Genomic DNA, 27,297 nt, shown 5'->3' on the forward strand with positions numbered 1-27,297 from the left:
CTGTGACCACAGTCACATCTTCTGTCCCCAACCTGGGCAACTGGAGGGAACAGACTACCTTCTGTAGGATTCACTTAAAGAAAATCAGGCTAAGACTTCCTTGCTAGAGTTAGGAGGGGAAAATGGAAGAACAGACTCCAATATAATAAGAGTGGTTATTAACCAGTAGAAAGTTGGGGATAGTTTCTATTTTCTTCTGTGTGCTTTTAGCTCAGTGTGTACATAGACAAAAAGAAATGCAGAGAGAAGAGTGGACCAATATCTATAAATGCATCAGGGGAGCCAGAAAGGTTATTAAATATCTGGAGAAATGAAGGCTATGATGCACGGAATCTTTCACATGTAAAAAGCATGTCACTGGGGAAGTGGGATTCCATTGACCAAACCCTCAAGTCATGTGTGTAAGTCAAGCTACACCTGCATCTGTATTCACTAGCACAGACAGGTGGAAGTACAGACATTCCCGTAAATGTACAGACTACGAAAATGGTAGCAGAAATGGTGGTCGAAATTTAGCTAAAGGCACAGAAATGGGATCTCAGGTTTCTGGTGTCCAGACCTTGGAATGCAGTTTTGAGAAGTGGTCACCGAATGGGCCAGGATACTCACATCTGCATAAATGTTGGTTCCAAACACAGGAGCCCAGTAGGATGGCTCATCTTTGCAGTGCGCTGGACAACGAACTCTGGAAAACAAGAAGCGTTTAGGTGATGGCTATAATCAGCAGAAAACAAAACTTCTTGAGAAAAGCAGCTGGCCCTCTTAATTTGAACATCAAGATTTAAGTACTTAGATGAAAGGTAACTACCACACAGTTTACTCTTCAAGAAAAAAAAAATACACCTCTCCCACCCTAACAGCGATCACAATACTTTTCCTTTTCTTAAAAGGGCATATAGAATTAAAAAACTCCAAATGAAAAGACATGCACAAACAACGAGCAAAAGGAAATAAAAATCTAAGAGAGCGGAGTTTGGGATCGTCAGGGGCTGTACCTCCCATTCTTGGTTGTGAGCCAGTTCATCCTGTGGGTACATTATGGAGATTATAATCAATAGACTTTTCTAAACACTGTGTCCCTGTGTGGAAGAGGAAAGGGTGGAGGGCCCTCACCTCAGTGAGTCACAGAATATTCCAGGGAGGGGGCGCTGATAACCTGAGGGGGACGGGTTAGCTCCCCGCTGTGTCAGTCACCACATCCCTGCCACAAGGGATGAAGAAAGCGCCTCAAACTGGAATCTCTCACACCAGGAAAGAGCACGGGCTGTACTTAAGAAAAGGTCTTTTTGTCTTTATCTGGAACAGTACACAATGGGCTGGAGCCCAGGGACCAAGAAACCAAAATGGTGGCCAAAGCCATCTGGCCCCAAGACAGAAAGGATTCTGGGAGGGAGGAAAGCAGGCAAAGCAACCAAGAGGTTGAAAGGGTCCTGTGTGGGGAGGGGCCAGGGTGGCCAGAGAGAACAAGGATGTGTCTGAGATTTAAAGAGGGAAAAAAAAAAATAATAATTTGGGTGAGAACGTTCTTTCTTTCCTACTGCTTTCAGAATGGCAGATCAGAAACATATTTTGGTTATTTGTAGTATGTCAAGTTTTTCTTTTTGTTTGTATTTTCTGAAATGATTTCCTTCTGTTTCTCTTTAATATTTGGGAAAATATTAAAGTTTTTTTTTTCCCTCGAACATTCAAGGTTGGGGGTCGACGTGGGAGTGGGGATGGAGGGTGAGCCAGTGAGAAAGGCCTGGGGGAATGTGAGTAGGAAAAGCGGAAGTCAGGGACCCCATCCAGTCCCCGCTCCCTCACCAGCACCCTGCGGGGGCTCTTCCCTGCTCCCACACGAGGGCCTCCACCTGTTAGTTTTAAGGTCACTCTTTTCCTTCAAGAATCCACAGGCCTCCAGGCCTAGGATAAGGGCTCACAGGACGCTACATCACCCAGCTTCTGAGAGGATCTAACAGGTACTTCAGAGACACCCTTTCTTTTGTTACGATGCATCTTCCTCCAAAAATCAGCCTATTAAGGTTTAGACAGATGCACGTAAAACCTCCTCCTCAGGCGAACAAACTGCGGTCCCTCCACGGAATGGAATGCCACTCGGCAACATGAAAGGATAAACAAATCACCAATGCTCTCAACAACACAGATGAATTGCAAAGCACTGTGCAGAGTGAAAGAAGCCAGACACAGATGTCTACACGTGGTGATGGATCCATTTATGTGAAATTCCAGAAAAGGCACAATTATAGTGACAGAAAGTACAACAGTGATTGGCAGGGATATGGGTGGGAGGTGGAGGGAGAGGACCGACTACAAGGGAACTTTCTGGGGTGATGAAAACATTCTCTACCTGGATTGTGGTGGTGGCCACAGGACTGTGCACATTTGTTAAAACACATCAAAATGTATATGTATAATGGGTGGGTTTTTTAAAGAATAAAGTTTAGCTGATTTAAGATGTGTTAGTTTCTGGTGTATAGCTTAGTGATTCAGTTATACATATTTTTCATATTCATATTTACATATTTATACATATTTTTCATATTCTTTTTCATTATAGGTTATTACAAGACATTCAGTGTAGTTCCCTATGGTATTTTTCTTTCTCTTTCTAACTTTCTTCACTTAGTATGATAATCTCTAGGTCTATCCATGTTGCTGCAAATGGCATTATTGCATTTTTAATGGCTGATTAGTATTCCATTGTATAATCCCCACTGAGGATTTGTTCTTTTAATGTCCCTCTGGCCACTCCAATGCTCAGCCAGAGTTGAGAACCAGCAGCCTTAGGGAGAGGTTGAGGATTCCTGACTCTGAGCACAAAGCAGCTGATTTCCCAGATGTGCCCACACAAGGGCCCCATGGAGAACTCAGCCGTGCTTGGCGTGTTGACCCCCAATCCAGCATGGTGCCTTCTCCTCTCAGCCCCAGTGTTTGCAAAACCAGATCCCAGAGAGCCTTACCTTGGGCAGTGGGTCCCCGGCTTCTCAAATGGGCAGAGTTGGGCAACCGTGGTGTAGCAGTCCAGGTCCTGCACTGTGAATGGGAATATGTTGGGAAAGGGTCAGGTGGCCAGCAGGCTTGGGCCTTGGGCTACCAGCCTGTGAAATGGGCTGCTGGACAACCAGGTCCCAGGGCTCCCTGGGCCCCCAAACTGAGATAAGAGCTGGGATGAGGACCCAGCAGGTGCCAAGGCCCAGTGCTCCAGCCACCTCCCCTAGGGTCACTCGAGGTGTAAGACAAAATTCAAGGCCAAAGTATGTTTACAGATCAAGGGTGTCATCACCCTCAAAAGTTTCTCTGTGGGACCAGCCAACTTTGCATTTGCACAAGGTTTTCGTATTTTGAAGCCCCTCCCTCTACTTTTCTCATGCTGGATCCTCGTAGCAGGTATTATTCTAATTATACAGATGAGGAAACGGAGGTCCAGAGAAGCTAAGTGAACCCCTGAGACCACACAGGACGTGGGTGAGGGCCCAGGGTTCCAATTTCCACCCTAGAGCTCTCTGCTCACATCCCTGCCAAGGGGCAGGTGACTCCTTCCAGGCCACATGTTGTGTTTTAACAACAGATATAGGAAAGTGCTCCTAATACTGACCAGCCTCTATTCCAGGGCTCAGCAAACTCTTTCTTAAAGAGCCAGAGAGTAAATATTCCCAGCCCTGTGGGCCCTATGGTCTGTGTTATAACCACTCAACTCTGCTGTTGTAGCAGAAACCAGCCATACACGATGCAGAAAAGAATGGGCATGGCTGGGTGCCAACAAAACTTTATTTACAAAAACAGATGGCAGGCAGGGTTTGACCTTGAGGGTGGCAGTTTGCCAAACCCTGGCCCACACTATCACTTGGATGGGCCAGGGATGGACGCAGCAATCCAACAAGGGGACTGGTTTACTACACCAAGGGACTGCTATACAATAGAATGCCGGAATATCATTAAAATTAGGTTTAGAAGTCCACTTAAAGGTACAGAAGTATCTTCTTGATACATTATTATTTAAAAAAAAAGAAAAACAAGTTACCAATTCCACTTCAATTTTTTAAAGCATACCAATGTATATACTCTTAATATTTAGGGAAAAGATATTTACACATATCCACCAAAATATTCACAGTGGTCATCTCTCAGTGGTGGAATTTAAGTCTTTTTTTTTTTAAATGATTCTCTCTTTTTTAAATTATCTAGAAAAAATAGGCATTACTTTTGTGATAAGGAAAAAAAGCTGCTAACTGTTTTTAATAAAAATGATGTCTAACCATATATTCTTGCATCCAAGGCAAATGACAAGGATTGTCATCCCAGGGAAGAAAGAGTCAGCAGGCAAGCTTCCAGGGGAGGATGCTGGGCAGGGTGTCCCTGCATCTCTGCCCACCTGAGACTATTCCAGTCTCGTGCCCAGGCTGGGGGGCTATAATGCAGACGTCCACTTCGGGTTATAGCATGCGCTTCAATGGGTGCATCTCACCCAGACAAATCAACGTACCACAGGCAACAAAAAAACTGGGCCAGAGGTAGCAAATATGGGCCATATACCTCCCTATATTTCCCCTTCTTGACCGTGGCAGACATTACTAATCGATCAAGCTCTGTCTTCTGCTGAGCCCTGAAGGAGGCCTAAGAATCCTCCTCAACACAATGCTCCCAAGTAGCCACTATCAGTCAATAGAAACTGACACTGTGTGTGCAACCTATAAGCTACTCTAGACCAAGGCATTAGTATTTCAGTGACATTTGGCTGGGAACCCAGATACGTGTTTTGGGTTTAGTAATTTAGGGCTGATGCCAGGTTCAGATATGCTTAGAAACTAGTTAGAGAATCAGCCTCCTTGGGAACCTTTTAAAAAGTCTTTACAATGCTGAGAACAGCAGTGTTAGCAGGCATGGTAAACATTAAGTCAAAGACTAAGGGGAATGAAATCTGCAGGGAAACCCAAGATAATCTGTGTCCTGTGGTCATATAAACAAAGACTAGCCAGCTTACCTTTTACTTTTGACACCGTAAATGAGCTGGAAGACTTGTATTTGCTGTAAACGGAAACATTAAGTGAATGCAAACAGAATTGCTTCTAAAAGTACACGCTTGCTCTTGCACTAATTTTATTTACAGCCTCAACTTCACATTTTTCTACTTGTTTCCCATCAGTCCCAAAGCCCTTCGGGCATTCTAGAGCAGGAACTAAAATAAGAACATTCTAGAGCAGGGCTTGTTAGCCTTCTCTGTGCCAAGGACCCCTCCAGCAGTCTGTAGAAGCCTCTGGACACCATCTCAGAATAATGTTTTTTTAAATGCATATGATATATTGAAAAGATTAGGTTATCATTAATATCATTATCAGAGTATTAAAACAAATTTGTTAGAGCCACAGCTGTGCCTCTATTAACATATTAAAAATAGAATTGAGAGGCAGGTCTTCTAACTACTGTCATGTCGGGGTCATGACAGCAGAGACTGTTTCAGAGACTGTTTCAACATGTTTCTGGCAAGTGGATTTCCACCACAGAAAGTTGCCAGCCCTACAAGTGCTACTCAGGTTTGAGGCATATCCATTGGGAAGAAAATACCACATTTCAATTAAAGGTCACTGAAAATAAAGCTTTAATTTGCTTTGCATTTAGGCTTTGAATTCTAAACGGTGAAGAACCCCACTCCGGATGCAAAGCTGGCCACTGGAAGGGACCAAAAGTGGCTTCAGGACAAGTGTCCCAGGCAACACAGAATCTGAACCTGTGGCCAAGCTTCAGCTCCATCAGTCCCTGTGCTGAGCTTAGTCAAGGCTGGTGTTGAGGTCACCCAACCCATATTTCCGTGAATAATTTCTTTGCTTTCGTTTAAACGTCCTTGCTCTTTTTTTGTTTACATAACCCCCCCACACACCAAATCCCCAGCTAAGACAGAAGAAGAAATATTGCAACATCGCCTGAAGAACCAGATCTTTCCAAGCAGAATGACTCACATAGTTTTTGAAATGTTCTGTGTGGCTTCACAATTCGGACGGGACATGTTCCCTTGTGACCATCACAGGAACATCTGTTGGGCGACTGCCTTGTCACAGAGCCCAGGATGGGTGCTGAGTCAACAAGGGTCCACAACATACCACCCCATGGTGGGGTAGCTGAGTGTCAGCCCTGGGTCCTACTGTGACCCTTGTTTATAAATGAGGGTGTTGCCACCCAGAAGGAATGAAGAAACCAGCCCAGGTCAAGCACAGGGAGCAGGCAGACCCAGGTATGTTTGACCCCAGAGCCCCCGCTGGATTCCACAGGCACCTGGTCCCCTTCTGCCTCAAATTCCACGGATAGATCAAGACACAGCCTTTTGCTGCTCTTCATGGACCACCCCCACCAATGTTCCTCAAAAAGTCAGAATGGGAGGATGGTCTGCCCCGCATCCATCTATATACCTTACATAAAAAGTATAATCTTGCAAAAAAAAAAAACTAAGCTTATTTTTCAAATGAAAAGCCTCATTCTCAGGAAGTGTGAAAAAGTGCAAATCAACAATCAGACTAGATTCATAGATACCATCCACTGTTACTAAAGAGTCTGAAGAGTTCTCAGAGACAAGGAAGTGAGAAAAAAACTCAACCACACAAACACACACACACACAGACATACACACACACACACATACACACAGAAACACAGAGATACACATAGACACACATGCACACACACAGAAACCCACTGGGATGAAATATGCTACATAGCCTACGGGGCGCTTTCTGAGTGACGGGATTAAGGTCACCTTCATTGTTTCCCTGCTTCTTTATATCGTTCAATACTTTCCAAAGTTTCGACAACACTCTCAGAACCAGAACAGACGTTTTCAGGAACCTGGATCACGGAATAATTACCTCACAGACTGCACGCCGTTCCTCTCGGACTTGACAAAAAAGGGGACCTTCCCGTTCCTGGTGACGTCCACCAGGCCTCCCTTGTCATCCAGGACCCCATAGTGGATGGCGGCTCGGCAGATGCTGGACGCCTGCGGGGGGAGGGCAAGGCTGAGAGCATGCCTGAATTCACCTTCGTCAGCAGTTTCTTTCAGAAACACCCAAGATGTTTGTCCTCAAACCACAAAAAGCCAAAAAGTCGGGCCAAGGCTCACCCCACTTCTGACTCCGACCTCTCTCTATAACATGTCTTTGTTTCCAGGATTGCTTATCTTTAAAAACTCATCCGAGTTGCTTTAGAATCTAAGAACGGTGACAAACAGCCCTTTCTCCCCACCCAGTGGAGCATATTAATGCTCAGTCTAAAACGGAGACTGGCCCACTTGAGGGTCAGACCCTGTTCCCCAAAGTGGCTTTGCAAGTTTGTGAGCCCAGAATCCCACACAGATCAGCTCCACAAAAGGGGGGTTTGACCAAGGAGCTGAAAGAAAATCTTTTCATGTAACAACTACCAACCTTCTTTTAACACACAGACAGGAGTCCACACAAGCCCTCTAAAGAAACGCTGGCCAGACTTACGCTTTCATAAAAGAGTGTTCCAAAGATCTTTGCCCTGTTGTGCAGGCAGCCTGCTGGGCACTGGTACCTGATGGAGAGAAAGAAGATGCTTTTCAGAGGCAAATATGATTACAGATTCAATCTGAACTCCTTCAAGACTATTTTCACGTGTTTAAGATATGAGTTGAAGGCAGAGATATGAATACGTGGACACAGAAAAAAGACTAGTGGCTTCAAAGGCACCAGAAAAAATCTTCAGACATCAGTCATCAAAGACATGCAGACTTGGTGGGATGTGTTGAGCTCAGTGGTAGAATACGTGACTAGCATGCATGAGGTCCTGGGTTCAATCTCCAGTACCGCCATAAAAAAAAAAAAAAAAAGTGCAGACTGAAAGGAGATGTCACTTTTCAGGTTTTTTTAATAGAATAAACCTCAATGATGGTGATCATATTCACAAAAAAAGTATAAATCAATCTTTCCAGAAAGGCTTACAAATTCATATCCCTTGATTCTTGTATCTCCCAAGCAAAAAGTCAGAAAGTCAGACCCACGTGTTATTTCAATTGTTTATAATTGGGAAAAACTGGAAATAAGCCAGCAAATGTCAAAGGAATAGCCAAATATATTTTTGTGTGGCCTAATGTCAGAGTATTATGCAACCACTAGAAATTAAGTTTCTGAGGAATAGTTATTGATCTTGGAAAATCTTAAGTGAAAACAGAAACACACAAGATCGCCTTAGCAGGATTAGCCTCATTGGTGCACAGAACAAAGTTTAGAAGAAACTACATCAAATTGCTACTGAAATTAAGGAGATTCTGGGACACTTATTCTCTTCTTTGTACTTTGTTTTTGTTGTTATTTTCCTGACTTACTTACAATGAACACAAATACCTTTTAAAATCAGAATAAAAGCCCAGTAAATATAATTTCTGTAAAAGTGCCATGGACAGGAAACTGATGTGCTGGGTGGTGGGATGGCTTATAGGAGACATGGCGTGGGTATCCTCTTGGTTGCAGGTGGGGTGAGTTATATTTCTTGTCTTGTCTAACAGTCTTTGTGTAGATGGACCCCTGCCTTCTCTATGCTTGGGGAGGGTCCCAGCCACCCCGACTCTGCAACTCTTTTGATGCTGTCTGACAATGAATGTTCTCCAAACCTTGTAAATTTTTTCCTGTTGACTATGCAGGCATGGTATTCTCCTGATAAGCTTGTGGTTCAGAAAGGCACATCACCGCAAAGGGGCAACACGGGAGGGTTCCGAAAACCCCAGACTCATGAGTTTGCAGAGTGGAGACCTATTCCGGACGACAGCCAGAACCATCTTCTCTACGTCAGCTCACCCGTGCCTCCAGTTCTGGGTTTCTCCAAGTAAGATGGGCCAGTTCTTGAGCTCACCTAGCTTCCCTGGATCAGGAAGCCCCAGGTAAAGCCCCAAAAGCTGTATTTGTAATAAACTTCTTAGGAGATTCTGCTGGGCTCCCAGGTTTGAGAAAATTCACTGTAGCTTAGCACTCATGATACTGGCTGCATATTCAAATTATCTGGATGGGCTTTAAACACAGACATAAACCGCCCCCACAAACCACACGTGATGCTGGTGCCCATCTCAGGCTAATTAAATCAGAATCTCTGGGCTGAGGGCTCTGGTATGAGGATTTTCTCCAAGTTCCCCAGATGATGCTAATGTGCAGTCACTGTGGAGGAGCCAGCGCATTCTGGTTGGATCACAGCTTGGTACATGGATGGTGATACCGCAAGCTGGTTGTTAGACTTCCAGGTAGCTGGAACTCAGCCACAAGGGAGTACTTACATCATGGAAACTGGCAAACGCTACAACCTGCTGTTTTGGTTTTTGAGAGCCAGTTGTCAGGGCTGAGAACCACTGGGTCAAAAGAAAGAGGGTTTATGTTTGCCATTCCCTGGGATGCATTTCAGAGCAGGGTGTGTGACCTCCTCTCCACTGGGGTTGAGACACTAACTGGAATCCAGGTAGGAAGAGACCCAAAGCCTGGGCCAGAGGTTATCAGCTGGAGATGGTTTTACCCCTCAGGGAATGGAGGCAATTTCTGGAGACATCTCTGGTTGTCACAACCAGGGAGTCCCTCTTAGCATCCAGTTGGCCAAGGACAGGGACGCTGCCCAAAGTCCTGTGATGCCCAGAACAGCCCCACGACAAAGAATTATTGGGACCTAAATGTCAGTAGTGCCAAGGTTGAGAAGCCCTGATCCGGGATGGCAGAAATGTCATGTTTGTGTGCCCAGCTCTTAATACAAGGTGGTAGCCAGAGGGAACTCAGGGCTGTCAGTCAGGCAAAGCAAGCGGAAGTCACCGTCCCGCTCAACCTGGCATGACTTCTGTGCTAAAAGCAGAGAATAGAATCTTCCTGTGGGTTTCTACTCAGCTTGGTTTGGGTGGCAGTCAATTTATCATGACTCAACCCATGACCAAGAGCAGGTGCTTCAAAGGGCTGCAGGCAGCGAGAGGGTGGCGGGCCAGACCTTACCTGTTGCATGTGGACCCTTTACATTTGTCCTTCATCTTGGTGTCACATCTGACGACTTGCGCTGGGAGAGGAAGGCAGAAATACATGTCACAGATCTTCTAACTGGATCTGAGTTAGAAGACTCCGCCCCAACTCCGAGGAACTTTCTGGAACGTTCTGGAATCCATGTCATAACGAGGGCAGGAGCACTACGCAGAGGCTGCAGGCTTGAGGTGAGGTTTGAATCCCAGATTTGTCTCTTTCTAGCACAGGCACCTCAGACGCCTCGCTTCCCCTCTCTGAGGTCCACATTCTGCATATTAATGGGGCGAGTGCAGTACCCACTACCCAAGGGTTTCTTTGACCCGAAATGAGAAAGTAAATGTAGTTTTGGAAGGGAGCTGGGTACACTAAGTGCCCCACAGCCCCACAGGGCTCTGGAGGGCGAGACTTACAAGCCTTGTCCAGCCCAGGAGGTGGGGATCCAGCCATGCTCACAGATGTCATCTCCCCCACAGCCAAGATGGCTTTACCAAGCTTTCCTTTTTGGTTTATTTTATAGTGACACATTAGAATCTTGGAGTAGTGTTATAGTTTGACAGAAAGACATACATTACTTTGTAATTTTATATTATTTAAAAAAAAAACTCAATGGAAGTATTTCGAACCGCTGGATACACAAAAGTATCAGCATATTTCCAGGTCAAAGAAAGCCACAGGCTGACTAAACAGGCAGAAAGTTCAGGGAAAGACATCTGAAGGCCAGAGAGGATAGAGAGATTGGGGCAGGTGGGCAGGGAGTAGTCAACAAAATAGCAGAGGGTTTGGGGGGAAGCTGGGCTCAAGCTCACCTCTTACTCAAGGGCGAGTCCCGTTTTATGCTGTTTGAGGTTTGGAGGGAAAGCAGAGACATTCAGGGGCACAGAGCCCCTGCCTAGTGCCATGTTTATAAGAAAATGCCCTCCAAAGCCCCAGACCTTCAGTAAAGGTGCCACATTCATAGGTGCCATAAGCAGTGTTGGTTGAAATCGGACCCACCAGGAGGGGAGGTGTCTTGGGAGACCAGGGAGAAGAACACGGCAGAGGTGAGCATGTCCCACCTGGCACCCGGGGACTTTCAGAAGTCTTGGGGAACACATCCAACTCTCCGCCTTAAGGGGGCTGCTGGCGGCAATTTGCTGAGGCTCTCCAAGCCCAGGGAAATCTCAGCTGACATTGGGTGGCCAATGTTACTGCAAATAATCCCCACAGCAACCCTGACAAAGGCATTACTGCCCGCACTTTACAGATGAGTAAATCAAGTCTCAAGGTGTTGCATGATGGTCCGAGTCACAGGGCCATATGTGGTGACGTAGGACCAGCACCCAGGGGAGCCAGGCTCCACACTGTACATTCACTCTCCCTTCGGGAGGCCAGAGCTTCTAGGAGGAACCCAATTTCAGCCCAGGTCTTCTTTGAAATGACAAGAAACTCTAACCTTAAAACGCCTGCCTGGGATGAAAAGGCCACTCAGCACAGCTCCTCTAATGCTTGCTTTTGAAATGGCTTTAAAATATCATCTTTTAGAAATGTATTAGGATTGTGCTTTTGCAAGCTCCACCTCACCTGGTTCCCCGCTGTTTGTCGACTTGGAGACCTCTCAACCCACCAGCTCCCCTCCTCCACCCGCCCCTTCAGAGGCGGCTCCCAGGGCAAGCAGAGGACAGAGCACCGAGCTCCACTCACTCATGTAGTTCACGGGGGACACTTTCTTGGGCTTCGTAGGTCTGATCACCCTTGGCTGGACCCAGACGTGCTTCTCTTCAGGAATGGGAGCCGTCTCCACCTCGTTCATCTCGTCCGTTTCAGGTTTTTGATTGTACGTCTCTTCTTAATAGTGACGAGGGAGAGAAAAGTAACAAGCTGGGATTCAACCAAAATGCATCTTAGAGGGAAAAAAAAAGCAGTTTGGAAACTGAACTTATTTGCAGTTTGGCTTCACAAAGGGTCACTTCAGCGGCAAAGAGAAAGTTCCATTTCAGAAAAGAGCTGGCCAGGTGGAATTCTCCCTGCCAGGGGGGCGAGAGATGGCTCTCTGCTCACTGTGTTTGCCTTGGACCCCAGAGCAGCTGGGCTGACCAGAGGTTAGAGGGCCCCAGCGCCCACACCTGGATTATCATAATGGTTTCTTGTCCCACCTCCGCCTGCACACCACCATCTGCCCAAGGAAGCAGCTTCAGGAAGCTGCCTCATCCTCTGACCCCAAACCCTAGCTGTATCCCTTGAGGTCCCTCTGTCCCTGGGTTCTCACGGTGGGAAGCGTCCTCCAAGGCATACTAAGACCCGTGTGGATGTTCCTGGACCCCATGGCCCCCCATCACCCACACATTCTGCACCCTTCTCCACCCTTAAGAGTCAAGGTCACTTAACCAATTCAACTCCTTTTTCTGCATTGAAGTCTTGAAGCCCAATGACACTGGACCCATCATGTAGGAGCCAAAGACCCAACTCCTGCTTAAAAAATTATTAGTTCATTGGGTCCCAATCTTCCCCACCCAAATTGTATGATTTCTCCAACCACGACCACGACCCCCATGTTTCGAAACGTTCTAATTAACAGAATAAATTGCATTTATTAAGCATCAGTTTATCTTCCAGTTTTCATCATGAAAGACAACTATAAACCACTCATTGTAATCTGTAAACAGAGCACCATGATACCAAACCATGAATTCCAGTCAAAGCAAAGCAGGCTTGTTGTTTGGGTTTGCCTGAGCACCCTTATCAAAGATGAATTGGTGTACATCTCTACCAGGGACACTCATTTCCTGAGAGATGAAAACCAGATGAAACCAGAGATGTTTCACTGGCCAATTCATCACTGCACAACCACTCCCTCGACTCAGGCAAGCCCTGGCCCAAGAGGAAAGTGGGTGGGTATTTAAGACAGAGGAGAACAGAAATCCTGAGTCCCAAGTCCAAAAAACATCAGAGTTCATGGACTTCTGCGTACTGCTCACTACCACGTACCTCCCCCACTGGCTATAACTCCCCTGAGGCCAGCAGCCAGCCTGCTCCTCACCCAACTCTACACCCAGCTCCTAGCACGTAGCAGTTGCTCAACAAAACTGGCTGAATGAAGGATGATCAAAACCCCTAGAGAATTTTGCCTTTGAGCTCTTTTAGGGGGAAAAAATCCCCCACATAGTCCCAACAAAGTTTAAAGACACTCAGGAAGGGAATTCTGAACACACCATTTGTAGCCGAACGCTATAGGCGAAATCTTTACAAAGACAGTGGGGGTGCAAATGCCACGTGGGACATAGCGGCTGTCTCTGGTCTATCTTCCCGTCAATGTGGCTATTCAGGTTCACCCTTCACTCAAAGCCAGAGCTGTCTCTGGAATAAGCTGGGTTTTCTTCCACTGGCCTTAAGGATTTTTATACCTCATAATCGTGGCTTTATTTAGCTGAATATAGTTCGGTAGAGCAGTCGACAGCATTTGAGGGCTATTTCAGAAAATGGGCAGACAGTCCTCACCCTCAGACACACACATGAAAAGTGGAATGCTTACCCAGAGGACGGGCTGTATTTGAGTATATCCTAATTAAATCCCCTGTGTGGACCAGCACAGGCCTGGGGAAATTCCGTGCCTGAGTTCACTGCCAGGTTACTCTGCACACCGTCCAGCTGCGGGCCACGGGGTCCCAGGGCACAGCATTGCTAGGTCATTCTGCAGACTCCCACCTGCTTCTCTAAGTGGTGACAAAGCTCACAGTTCATGTCAAGCTCTCTTTCTGTTGCCCTGGGAGGCATGAGCAGCCCCATTTAACAGATGGAGAAATCGAGGCTCAGAAAAGCTATGTGACCTGCCCGAGCTCACACACCTCAGAGTCAAACCACCATTCCCCAAAGGCCATATCCCTCATTGCCACACAGGGAAAGGCTGGAGGGATGGAAACTTCTCTTATGGTCTATCCTTATCCCTGTTCCATCTCCATTATAGGTCAAGGCCTTGCCAAGCACCTCAATAAACGCTTATTAAGTAGCTTATGCAGATAAGCCGCTTTAGAGGCGACTTTCTGCATGGTTAGTTAAGAAAATCAGGATGCTCGCCAAGTGAAATTGGGTATTTTCCACCAAAAATAAAGAATCAAGTCCAGGAGGCTTCGTTGGGTGAATTAACCAGCATCTAGGTTATTTCTGTGAGCATTTGTTCTTTGAAAATGACTGCGGATATTGGGGCTATATTTATTCAGACAACATATGGAACACACCTGCTACATGCCCCTGGAAGTCCCTCAGTGAACTGGCTGTTGTAATTACAGGTGATTCAAGTTCAAGGAGACTGTGGGTGCAGTAAGAGCATGGAGGCAGGTGTACTGCCTGTCTGTGGAGTCAGGAAGCCTCCATGGAGGAGGTGTGACACCAGAACTATTCCCAAGGAGGAGAAGGCATCTGCTGGGGTCCTGAGAGGGATAAGGCCCCCAGGCTGGGAGAGGGCCCGCAGTCCCCACCAGGTGAGGAAGGACCCAAGGCCAGGTGATGTGTGTAGCCCTACCACCTGCCCCCACTTCTCCAAGGATGTAGTGAGCTGTGTTCATAAAGCACTGACTTATGTGTGGGCTGCTGTCCTAGCAGCTCCCATCCTCCTTGCTTCATCCTCCCAGCAAATCACCTGCAGGAGAATAGTATCATCACTGTTGCAGGTGGGGAAACCCAGGCTCAAAAAGGCAAGCATACTGCCTGAGCAGACACAGCCAGTAATGGAGAGACGTCCTGCCCTGCCTGCCCCGCACCCCGGCAGCCTGGCTTGTGCCCGCTCGGAGCCCTCCTCCCAATGGGAGACCCCATGGGGAGTACTAGGGGGCATCCCTCCATCACAGCCCGCAAACAGCATCAGGATCTGATGGGGGACTTGACGCCTCTGGGTGACCAGACCAGAGCAGCCACAGGACGTGCCGGAATGGGAATTTGGGGAAGGGCCTGATACTCCTCCAGGGTCAGCCTGCTTGCTTCCCAGCCCTCTCATGATCCCCAGGGGCTGACACATCACCCCATTTTCACACAGGAAGACTGAAGATCAGAGAGATGAAATGAGCTGCCCCAGGTCCCACTGCCGGACTGTGCAGAGTTGATATTCCTAAGGCAAATGGGTCAGACTCTAAAACCCCTGCTTGCCCCACAAATCCAGGACTTAGATTGGGGCTATTTAGGAATACTTCACTCAGGACTGGTGTGGGTAGCCGTGTCTCAAAGACAGTGAAGAGGTGTTGCCTGAAATGGGTGGGGAGCAAGAGAAATTCCATTTAATATATGCTTATGGAGTCCCTCCTGCATGGCAGGTAGTGCCTGGATCTGCACATCTTAGTGGGGCTTTCTGCCTCCCTGTCTCATGACCATGCTGCCTCATGCCTTCAGGCCTTTGCACATGCCATTCCCCCTGCTGGAAACACCCTTCTCTTCTCTCATTCCTAGGCTAGGTCTTCCTCCTCAAGAGTCGCCTGCTCCGGGAAGCCTCCCCTGACCCAGCTGAAGGTGGATGGTCCTGCTATGAGCACTACAGCATCCGTTATCTCCCCTGGAAGAGGCGTATCCATCCCCCCTGGGGGCAATGGCTCTGCTGGACCGCAGGTTCCCCAGGGCAGGACCGCAACTGTCTGGTCCCCATAGTCATCCCCAACCATATCACCTACCAATGTCCTGGCACACAGGAGGCGCTCAATACAGTCACAGCAAATGCACTGACTCTCTCATTTGAGCCTGAGATACATTCGGGAAGACTGGCGTTATCATACCCATTTTGCTGATGGGTAGAGTGATCAAGTGGGTTAAGCAACCAGCCTTCAATCATGCAGATCCAGAACCAAAAGCCTCCTGTCCAGGCTGTGGGTTGAGGCCCCTGTGTTCCCCCTGGAGACTCTGTCACCTGCACATAACTCACAACCCCACGGGACCAGCATAGATGGACTGTTGGATCTTTGTTTCTCTCCCTTACTATAACCACCCCCCACCTCAGTGGGCAGAATCAGCAGCAAACAGCTGGCCTGAGAGGGTCTGGAACCCCTACTCTTCACCCCAGAGCCCACTGGACTGACCCTATGTCCCCCCAGCAGGGAAGGCCCGGCCCAGAGGGCTGCTCCCTCCTGCCCCTCCCAACCCTCCTGAAAAGTGTCACATGACCCGTTGATGGAGCCACGTGAAAAAACACATCTCAGCCACAAAACCACAGGCAGCCCCTTGGCCCAGCTCTGGGACGGAGCCTGAGGAAATAGTCCCAAATGTAAGGAGCACTTCAGGCATGAAAAATGTGCATTATTTACAGGAGAAAGGAAAGTGGAAACAGATGAGTGGCTGACAATGAACAAATGGTGGAAGAGCTGGAAAATACACAACCTCTGAAAGCTCCGGCCTGGCCTGAGCTGTTGGCGAGGGGAACGCAGAGGTTGTGAGGAGTCAGGTGAAGCTGCAAACATGGGCAGGTGGCTGGTGAGGGCCACAGACCGCAGGAAGGGCTCTGACAATCCACGGGGATGGCCCCTGCTCAGCCTGCAGCTCACCTGGAACATCTGTTATGTGTCTCTTTTCAATCCTGCTTGTTTTATACCAAATTCTGAGCACAAGAGGGCAGGGATATGTCTGCCCAGGGGGACCCTACTGGGGGATGCCCCTGGTGGGGGCTGGAGCTGAACTCCGAGTCTGGAGCTGGGGCTCTTCACATGCTCGAGGCAGCAGAGGGGGGCATCAGGAAATGAGGCAAGCACTAGGTCAAGGGTGGCAGGGACTTGTCGTCCAATTTCCCCATTTCACATAAGCTGCTTTGTGACTCATGGGCGGAAGGGGAACCCATTCCAAAGGGTTTTGAAGTGGTTTCCTACCTCGGTAACACAAGTTGTTCTTGCAGCTGCCTCCGTAGCTGGACGGGCACTCGGAGCAGGGCCGGCCAGTTCTGTAGGGGGCCTCTCCAATCCAGTTTCCCCTGAGAACAGACCAGAAACACCATCAGGAGGGTGCCCCTCTCTCCTTCCTGGACCCTCTTGGGGCCCCGAACACCATCAGGGAGGAAGGAAGGTGTAAAGGGGGAAAGGCACCTGCCTGGGGCCCACCCTGTGCACAGTCTACAGAATTCTAAGAGAATCCCAGTCCAGAGCTACGAAGCATCCTTCTCCCTGAACCTTTCGTCCGTGGCCCCATGCCTCCTCACATTGCTCCCTCACACAACTCTGAACACTGTCAGCCACCCCAAGCCCCAGCTCCAATGCCTCTGCCCTGGAAGCTGCTGGGATCCACTTTGAAGCCATTTCTCAAATGAGTAAAGGTCAGCCTGTTCCAGGGAGTGCCTTGTGTTTACCCAGCTCTTACCACATACCCATCCACTCACTCCATCCCTCCGACATGCCAGGAGGGACATGTTGGAATTCAATCCTTTTTCAGAAGAGGAAATTGAGGCTCAGAGAAGTTAAGGGACTTGCCCGAGGTCACAAAGCGAGTGAGTGGGAGGGCCCGGAGTTGAACCCAGGCTGTAAGGCTTAGAGCCTCTGACCACACTCTGCTCTCAGGGCTGGGACCAAGGTCCCTCTGGCCATCTGTCTCCCTCTGAAGTTCCCAGAAATCCTAGAGGCCGCTCAGTGGGATCTCTCCAGGGCCGGGTAGCAGGTAATGAGCAGAATTTCCAAGGCCTTCTCATAGCGCCTGGGCCCAGTTGGAGTGGTGAGTGACTGGGGACTAGTCTTTGGGATTTATTCTAGAAAGTTCCTTCATGATTGCCCCAGTCATCCACTGGTTCACTCGTAAAACAGACTGGGTACCGCGCTGCTGGGCCAAGCATAACCCCAGCCTTCTCTGGCTGGGTGCTGAAAACAAACTCCAGGGCTGGACCTGGTCCTTCCAGCTGGGTGACCCTGCCAACTCTATTCCACCTGGAGCCTCTGCTTCCTTCTCTGTGATGGGGTCACAGCAGGGGTTTGTCATGAGCTGGACGCAGTGGCCGTGGACACCTCAGACCCAGGCCAGCTCCTGATAGAGGCTGCACGCTCTCCAGCATTTGCTAAACCAACACACTCATCCGGATGACAGCTTTCCTGTGGCCAAGGAGGGGTCCTGCTAGTGTTGGCCAGGAGACAAACTGCAGAAAACACACTCTCTGTTTGCCCTCCGATGGCTCAAAATAGCAGAATGTCATCACCCAGGAGCACATGGGCATCCGGCCTGGGGATGGTGGGTGGGGGCCATTATCACTGGTACCCCACCAGTGACAAAATAACATCCTTGACCATGCTGCAGACCCCACTCCGCTGAGCACGTCTGCCCATATGTAGGCTGGCTAGGGACTCACAGGGGGGTTACCTTCAAGGTGACCCCCACAAGTGGACCATGGTCGGTGGACCCAGGGTGCCCCAGCACCTGCCCTATCACTGGGTGGGGCTCAGTAGGTCTGTTCAGAACATTTGGGCCCTTGGACCGGCTCCTCCCCTTCTCCAGCTAAGTTCAACAGCGTATGTAGGTTCCACATACAACCACAAACCAGGCCTCCCACATGGCTGGAGCAGTAACACTCCACGGGGTGAACATGAGGAGAGCACCTGTGGAGCCCCGGCTGTGTGCCAGGCCCTGCACCCACGTCTTATAGATGGACGATCTCCCTGCTCTTCCAACAGCCCCTCAAAGTGAGTGTCCTCCCTGCATGCTCCAGGCCATCAAGACCCTCCACCCCACCCCCAACCAAAGGGTCTGAGCCCAGACACCGCCCCGGGGCCCACCCTCTAGGCCAGTGCCCCCTGCACAGCTGGGGGCTCAGACTCTTGAAGGAAGAGGCCATGGACACCATGGAAAACCACACAGCCATCAACCAAACTGCCCACAAAACACACAAGACCTCAGACACATCTCACAGATGTGGGGTTGAGAAGCAGATGGTGGGCATTGACCACAATGCTGGCCACTCTCGGGGGCACAAGGAAGCTACCCTCCCAGCCTGGGGCCCTAGAAATACTCCCTACCTTGACCCAGGTGGTAGGTACACGGGTATATACATCTTGTATGGGCTGAATGTGTGACCCCCCCAACTCATATATTGAAGCCCTAGCCCCCAGGGTGGCTGTATTTGGGGATGGGGTCCCTGAGGAGGTGACTAAGGTTAACTGAGATCACAAGGGTGGGACCTTGATCTGATAGGATTAGTGTCCTTGTAAGAAGAGACACAGAGAGCTCTCTTTCCCCTCCCCCTCTTTCCCTCTTTCTTTCTCTCTGCCTCTCCCTCTCCCTCCGCACAAGCCGAGGAAACACCATGAGAAGACATGGGAGAAGGCAGCCACTTCTGAGCCAAGAAGAGAATCCTCACCAGGAACTGACTCTGCCAGACTCTAATCTGGACTTCCAGCCTCCAGAGCTAGGAGAAATGCCTGTTGTTCAAGGTGTCCAGTCTGAGGTGTTTGTTATGGCAGTCCAAGCTGACTGATACATGTTTAAATGTATGAAAATTTATCGAGCTGTGCACTTGGGATTAGTATATTTCACTGTACACAGGCTTTTATATTTCAAGAAAGGGGGAGAGGCGAAATAAGGGAAGAATGGTATTTCTAAAATGGTATTTCTCCTAGTGTATTTTTTAATATAAAGACTCAAATTGAATTATTCCTCACTCTCACCTGCCACTTTGCCAGGAGTTCCACTATGGTGTGGACCCGTTCATTGGTCTCCCAGGGGCTTGGGTCCCTCCCCATCAATGATGTAATCCCCCTGCCTTCATTGCTGTGGGCTGCTGAGACACTGTCACCACAGGCATCCCGGACGGTTTATGAAGGGCTTCCATTTTCCTCCCATCCTCAGCGATTTCCCTTTTCATCCCACCTTCCCATGGCCGCTCCTGACCCAACCCAATACATGAGGTCATTCCCATTTCATTTGGTCACTGAGAAAAAATGCCTCAAGGGCCCACTGAGTGCAAGGCCTGGTGCTAGGATAGCGGCCAGTCCAGTGGCCAGCGTACAAACCACAGGCTGTAAACTGGGGGAGCCGTTCTTCCAGAATCAGCACATATTTGTCTGATGAGCAACGGAGGTGAATGAGTAAAGGGAAAATGACACACTGATGATATCAGGGTGCTATAAGGAGGAAGAGGGATTATGACATAAAGACTTGAGTAAGCCCTGTCTAGAAGGGGAAATATAAAGATGCAAAAACTAGGTCTAGCATGAATACCTATTTTCTAGGTGTCTGCTGCATTTTTTCAGAGAGAAAAAAATCACTATGGCAGACAGTACTGGTTGCCCAGCCAACAGCTATTCCTGCTTCTGACTTATTCAGGTAGTCCCAGAGGATGACTGCAAAGCCAACTGGGGCAATTTCACTGATCAAAGCCACTTGGGGCAGTCTCGTTCCCCCTTGTCCATGAGTGGTCCAGTTCTGGCCAATGACATAAGGAGAAAGTGGGCCAGGGGTGAGAAAGGCCTAAGGAGAGAGCTCCTTTCTACCATTCTCCTCCCTTCTATTTGGGAGGATGTGATGCCTGGTGCACTGCAGCCATCTTGCGACCATGAGGAGAGGCCCACACAACAAGAAGACAGACAGAGACTGACATTGCTGAACTAGTAAGCTAACCCGGATGCACCAACCTCTAGATGCCTTGTTATGTAAATAATGAAGATATTTCACCATTTAAGCCAGTTTTAGTTGGGTCTTCCATGGCAGCCAACCCAACCCAACCCATAAAACAATGTCATTTGTTCCTACTTTGGAGAGTAATTGCAGACAAGGTAGACCGCATTCTCCCAAACATCTCCCCAGACATTCATCCTCTGGCAGGTGTTCACAGCACAGCCAACCTTGGTGGTGGTGGCCCAAACGATCTGAAAAGATAACATCCATACCATCAGAGCTCATGAGGCAAGACATACTAGGGTGACATAATCTGGCCTGGATCCAAAGGGTGCTAGTGCTAAAGGGGTGTGTGGTAAAGGAGTGAAGGACCAGATTCTTTCCTGAACCCAATGAAGATCCATTTATTTGTTAAAAAAAAAAAACAAAAACAAAAACAAAAAAAGGAACAAACAAAAAAAAACCACATACAAGGAAAATGCCTCAGCAATATAAAACCGCCATAGACGTTTCTAGTGCTTACTCTAAGTTTCCACATTTGTATCTGGCCACAAACAGCTAGGCTCACCAGCTATACTTTGAGCAGCACTGAATTAAAGGGAAAAATTAAGGCAATGACAGAACATAGGTTTTCTGACTGGGCAACAGTCCTCCAGGGCCCGGTGAGCAACTGGGTTTGGGGGTTCTGGGCTGAGGCCACACTTGATTTTCCAGCCATACCTGTGTATAGTGGGTGCACATGGTCCCGGAACACCTCTCCGGACACCAGGGATTGCACTCGTGGGGGTAGGGGTAGGTGTAGTCCTTCACCTCGTCGTACCAGGACTGCACATGGAAGCCGGGAGAGCGATACCTGCAGGAGTGGACCAGCTTGTTATGTCCCAGCCACAATGCACCCAACAGCAGATACCCCAGCTGGTGGTACTACCACCCATGGGGCAGCTGGAGGAGGGGTTCCTTTGGGCCAACACATCCCACCCAACACCTGTTAAAAGTGCTTAAAACTCGAATTCACCAGCTCACCTGGGCACCCATGGAATCCCTCTGCATTCAGGAGTGACCGTGGGTGACCCCCATGCCACCTGGGTGTGCAGGAAACTTTTACCTGGCCCCCAGTGAGTCCTTTTTTATGTTAATAATCATGGATTTATTTTCACATACATTTGAGAAAATATACACAGCCCATGAACCCAATATTTCACTGTCGTTATTGCTTAAGACAAAACTGAAGGCGGGAGTCCATGTCAATGTAGAGAAAACTGGTAAGTAAGTAACTGAACAGGTGCTTCACAGATGACACAACCACCGTGGCAGGGAAGCATCAGAAAGTTGCAAGACAGCTAGTTATGGGGGACAGGACAGACAGGTCCCTGTCACCCCCCCCAAAGAGGAGCCTAGAGCCTCTCGTTTCTCTCGGCTGCCAGGACTCAGACACAAGGCAGTAAACTCATTCGAGGCACAGGAAGCTGCAGGCACACAGAGCTCTGCAGTCAGTTGAGCAAACCCTTTTACCAACTTCCTATTTAGGATTTTTATCACTCAAGCCCCACCCCCTCCCCCAGCCCTGAGGAGACCCCACCCGGCCATGGTTGGTGGCCATTGCCCCTTCACTTCGGCCCTGTCTGCCAGGTTGGACCAGTCATCTTCCTATTGGGAAAGAAAATAAATCAGATTTTTAAAAAATTAATTTTCTATAATAAAATGAAAACACTGGGGATTGAACCCAGGACCCTGTGTACGTGAAGCCCGTGCTCTACCACTGATAAACCAGATGCAAACTCTCAGTTGCTGTTACCAGCAAGTGCAAACAAAGCAGTTTCAATAAAGGGGACAGACATGGGGGGACTGGGCACTGCTAAGGGCACTTCAGTGAGTGAGGCCATTGGAGGTCTTGTAACAACTACTGTCAGGACCCAGAGGATGGTGGTTGTCGGTGCTGAAGCTGGGGAAATAGCCTACCTTCTTGGGTCAGCTTGGGGAAAGAGCTGTACCCACCGACAGAGATACAGAGCCATGGGGAACCCACCACCCCATCCATGCATTTCCTAGAGCCTCACAGCCAGGCTGGGGTGGTTTCAGGAAGAGAACAGTTGGGGACCTTGGGATGAGAGGATTTTTTGGAAAGTGAGTCAGCAGTATTCACGCAGAAGGGGACAGTCTTTGTGCCCTTTGAGCTATCAATCCTATTCTTCAGAGTCTTCCTGATGAAATCATTCAAATCAACCAAGGAGGAGGAAAAAACCAAACAAGTTACAAGAACAGGATGGCTAAATTCCGATCTGTCAACTTGATGGCCCACAGGCAGTCTTGACAAGGTGGTAACCATGACAACTATGTCACAGAAAATTGTTTGATATTGTATGAGAAGGAAAAAAGAAAAAGAATTAACAGCTGTCCTGGCCACAGTTACAACTACATGAAAATATGCCGGCCCATGGCCAGATGCCGCCCAGGAGCCCAGGAACATGAAAAGTTGAACAAGGGAAGCAGGTCAGTGGGTTGTGCTCCCTTTAGACATTTTCTTTTAATGCTGTCATAAGACTGACTTGATAGAAAGCAGACAACAATACTGTGTTGCTGTGCTTCCAAGAAGCCACGCCTCCAGACCCCTCACAGCACCTGCCCCGGTTCTGTCTCAGAAGCAAACCCTGATCTGCATTTCGAGGGGCTACTTCTAGTCCAGGCCAAATTTTCGGTGAAAGAGGCAAAATGAAGCAGACTCTGGTGACCCCCGGGCCTCAATCTGAATGACTTGTGTGCACAGCACGTGGATAGTGGGTCAGTGAGTCTTCATCAGTCAAAAGACATTTTCTCCGCTTCCTCTAATGAAACCAGCCCTCAGCCTGGAAGGGGACTTACAGCCGGCTTGGGTGCTGGGGTATGTGGCCCAGATGACCTTGGGGAAGGTCAGTGAATGACATTTTAACAGACAATGTCAAGGCTGTGGAGGTTCAGCAACATGAGTGAGACCCCAGCTCACAAGTAAGGGTGGGTAGTGAAGATATCTCAGTGGTAGAGCACATGCTTAGCCACTGAGGGTTCAATCCCCAGCACCTCCCTCAAAAAAAAAAAAAAAAACAAGTAAGGGGACCACGGTGGCTCTTACCTGCCCCAGTGCACAGCCAGGTTCTGCCCAATGGACACCAGCAGGCTGGTGGGCCCGTGCTCCCAGATGCACTCATGGGCCCAGGCTGCAGCTGACTTCTCTAGCTCTTCATCCCAGGTCTGCAGTGGGAGGAGAAACAGGCAGAAGGAGGTCAGGGTCAAGGATGGGTGTAAGGACCCAAACTGCAGAGACGCCCCCATGTCAAGCCCCAGGCAGACCTGAGGGCTCGACTGCAGCTTCTACGACACTGGACTCGGGGACTCCGTGCATGCCTCTGCTGGGTTCCTCCCAACCCAGCAAGTGGAAAATGGCAGGTCAGCAAAGAACTTAAAGGATCCCGGATGCAAGGCTGACTGCAGAGCTCCTGCTTGGCCCCCAACTTGTCAGACAGAAGATGAGTAAATCCTGGAGATGGATGGTGGTGATGGTTGCACAACAGTGTGAATGCACTTAACGCCACTGAACTGTGCTTTTAAAAATGGTTCAAAGGGTAAATTTTATATTATGTCTATTTTACCATTTTAAATATATAAAAGTAGTGAGAAATGCCTTCAACCCGCCCAGTCCTGTTCCCCATCCAGCACTGCCCAGCCTGAATCGGGGTGGGGGGCATGGGCAGGAGTCTGGGCCAAAGAATCTGAAGACAGGCTCTGCTGCAGGCCCCACCTCCCAGCTGGCCAAGGGAGCACACACCACTCCCCAGGAAAGAACACAGTGAACAAGGCAAGCAGGATCACTTTTCTTCTGTGGAGGAACAGACACCAAGCGGCTGGGAGCCAGCGGCTGCTCCACCTCCTCCCAGAGCCTTGGGGAAAGTGCTCTAGCTCACAGGCAGGCAAGGGCTGTCATCTGGCTTTGGGTAGCCCCAGCCCTGGCACACAGTAGGTGCTCACTGAAAGGCTGTCTGGAAAGATTCCTGGGACCAACCAAAAACTGTGGGAACCCAGAGTGGAGTATCTCCTCCTCCTGTCCTGCCATCTCCTTCTGGCCAAGATGACTGCGACTCAACACCCAGCATCCTGCCCTGGAGCAGATGCTTCTAGAGACCTGGGTCACATCCCTTGACCCACTGACCAATTCAGCCACAGTGGACATTCTGGGTTTCTTGCTGACCGTGCTCCATGTTCAATGCCCACCAAGCACTGTGCCTCCACTGTCTCAGATCTTTCTCCAGTGCTCAAGCACAGCCTGAAATGGGGTGGTGGGGGTCCAGACCACCGTGAGGTACACTCAGGAGGAGACAGACGAGTGGATAAAAGAAGCCACCTCCTGACTTCAGACAGTGGGCCTCCCGCTGTTCCCTTTCCTCAGCAGATCCGAGTCCCTGTTCACCCCACGAGACCCCTACAGAGCACCACATGTTGGACTGCCTCCTTCCTGTCTTCTGGACTCAAGGGGTCACACCCTCTCTACTATGCAAATAAGCCACCTGCACCCAGTCAGTGAATCTACCTCCAGGCAGGGGCCCATCTGATGCTCCACGTAGAAGCAGACACTGTCCACTGGGAAAGGCAGGCAGTGGGGATGGGGGCAGATGCACCAAGATTCCTCTGGAAGTGGCTGGCTAAGGCCCGCCCCAGAGTCCAGGGAGGCAGAGTCCCTCAAGCCACGACTCCGTCCTGAGGGTCATGGCTTCTCAGAAGCTCACTATGTATTCTGTGCCATAGTTCACCATTGGGGTGAACCTTGTGAGTCCACAGGACTTCCTCCAGCTGCGCAGGGAGGGGAGCAAGAAGACGCAGGTGGAGTGAGGGAGAGACAGACATGCCAGGTGGGATCTCTGGGGCCAAAGGCTTTTGAAATTCAGGCTGGTCTGAGGGAGGACAGAGCCAGATGAGAATCCCAGAGCTGGCTTTCCCCACACCCCCTCCTCCGCTTCCCACTAGAGACTGAGCACCCCCGTCCTGACTCCCCATCCCCCTCCCCGCCTCTGGGCTCCAGACTCCACTCAGCCTGGGGGCTTCAAGGGCGGCAAACAGCAGCACCTCCTCACCACTGCGATATCAGCAGCATGCCTGGCACCTAGTAGGACTTCAAAACAATGTTTCCCAAGCAAAAGGCGCAGGACTCACAGTCACTGGTTTGGCTGCCTGGTGAGCTGCTTACAGCTGACATACGCTCCTGACCCGGGCTCTTTCCACAGCAGCGGTCGCCATTTTAACTCTCCCCACAGAGTGACGCATGCGCGCACGCATGCGTGATGGACCCCAAGCTCCCGGGCTCCCTCCAGCTCTCACCTCCCCCCAAGCCTCACCTGCCCCGTCACCTCCCACTCAGCCTGTGCTTCCCAGCTGAAGTCTCACCCCTAGCATGTCCCTGTCCCGCTGAAGGGAAGGCATAGGTAGGCATCCTTTCCCCCTCAAAGGGACAACGAAAGGAGAAGGGCAAGAGCCGAGCAGTGAGGTGCGCTGGGGAGAGTGTGTGCATTAGGTGAACCTGGGTATGATGCCAGGGTCTGCCTCTTGCTGGCTGTGTGACTTTGAGCAAGTGGCTTCACCCCTCTGTGCCTCTGTTTCCCTCTCTCTAAATAGGCTAAGGGTACCTGGAATAGGATTTGGAGGAAGGCTGAATGAGAGTCGGTATTGAATCCCGAAGTGATGTCTTAACTCTTTGGAGTTTTAAAGTCCACCTCTCAGTGCTAAGCCTGTTTCAAAGGACTGTGGCTGGAAGGCCTAGCAAGCAGGGCTGAGCCAAAAGCCATGCGTCTAAGACGCTTATTTAAATCAGTGCTGCTTGTCTGATGGAAACTGGCCGGGCAGCACTGGGCCGAGGAGGCTGGGGAGGCAGGGGCCAAACCTGGAACCGCCTTTCCTGTCCCAAGGCCCTCTGCTCAGAGGCAGCCCCAGTGACTCTCCTGAAGGCTCAGTTTTCCCCACAGGTGGGCTATTTAGACTGACGGACCCAGATCCCAACTCCAGTCCTGAAATATCACGAAGTAAACAAATAGGAAACCACGACAGCTTTGTCACGGGCTGTCCACGGGCTGCCCTGCCTTGCTGTACATCTGAGCTCCTTTCACCTGCATCGAATCTCCCACACAACCACGAGGCCAGTACAGTGCATGAAGAAAAGACCAGCATAAATCCAGCCTGCTTCCCAGAGAGGGCGGGAAACAGCCAGCATCCTGGGGGCCTGGAGCTCAGTCAAGCTTCAGGACAAGGAAGATACTCCTTAGTGGGCACCACACAGGGCCTTAGGGTGGGAAGGGGCACAGGATGTAGGGTCCAGGAAGGATCTAGAAGAGGGGGAGAGTGTCCTCTCCCCACGGGGACAGAAGCCAAATAAGCAGGTCCTGGGAAGGTGCAGGGAGGAGTCCGCACCCAAAGCCCCAAAGAAATCTACCCTGCTTCTCTCCATCTTTAACCCTAAAAAAGGTCTGCACAGCTATCCCATGCATTAGCAGTTTGAAAGGGGGCCCACTGTTCCCCCTAAAATTAGCACAGCCCCGTTGGAATAAATACTGGGACCATTTTCTTGAAGGAGAAAAGAAACGGTTTCATAACAAGTCCCCAGAGGACTTGTTCCCAAGTCTTACTCAGGGCTCTGCCCATACAGGCAGTCCACTCATCCGCCCCACAGCTGGTGATGGGCCACCTCATGCGGGCAGAGACAACGACCATGCAGGGCTCGTAGGCCCGCAGCTGGTCTGACCGTCAGGGAGACCGATGTCAGAGC

At 49.7% G+C, this 27,297-nt stretch overlaps 1 protein-coding gene across 1 annotated transcript in view; it reads right to left on the minus strand.

Moving 5' to 3' along the window:
- CRISPLD2 (cysteine rich secretory protein LCCL domain containing 2) overlaps positions 1–27,297 on the minus strand; it is a 61,870-nt gene that overhangs the window by 18,534 nt on the left and 16,039 nt on the right. The window contains exons 3-13 of the mRNA XM_010980513.3: positions 23,623–23,741; positions 21,237–21,369; positions 20,652–20,767; positions 16,799–16,899; positions 11,667–11,810; positions 9,963–10,023; positions 7,473–7,539; positions 6,855–6,985; positions 4,982–5,025; positions 2,961–3,033; positions 610–685 (exon numbers count right to left, since the gene is read on the minus strand). Coding sequence (XP_010978815.1) covers positions 610–685; positions 2,961–3,033; positions 4,982–5,025; positions 6,855–6,985; positions 7,473–7,539; positions 9,963–10,023; positions 11,667–11,810; positions 16,799–16,899; positions 20,652–20,767; positions 21,237–21,369; positions 23,623–23,741 — 1,065 coding nt within the window. The remainder of the gene's footprint in view (positions 1–609; positions 686–2,960; positions 3,034–4,981; positions 5,026–6,854; positions 6,986–7,472; positions 7,540–9,962; positions 10,024–11,666; positions 11,811–16,798; positions 16,900–20,651; positions 20,768–21,236; positions 21,370–23,622; positions 23,742–27,297) is intronic.

The sequence above is a fragment of the Camelus dromedarius genome, chromosome 9, assembly GCF_036321535.1.
Source record: "Camelus dromedarius isolate mCamDro1 chromosome 9, mCamDro1.pat, whole genome shotgun sequence".
Classification (NCBI taxonomy): Eukaryota; Metazoa; Chordata; class Mammalia; order Artiodactyla; family Camelidae; genus Camelus; species Camelus dromedarius.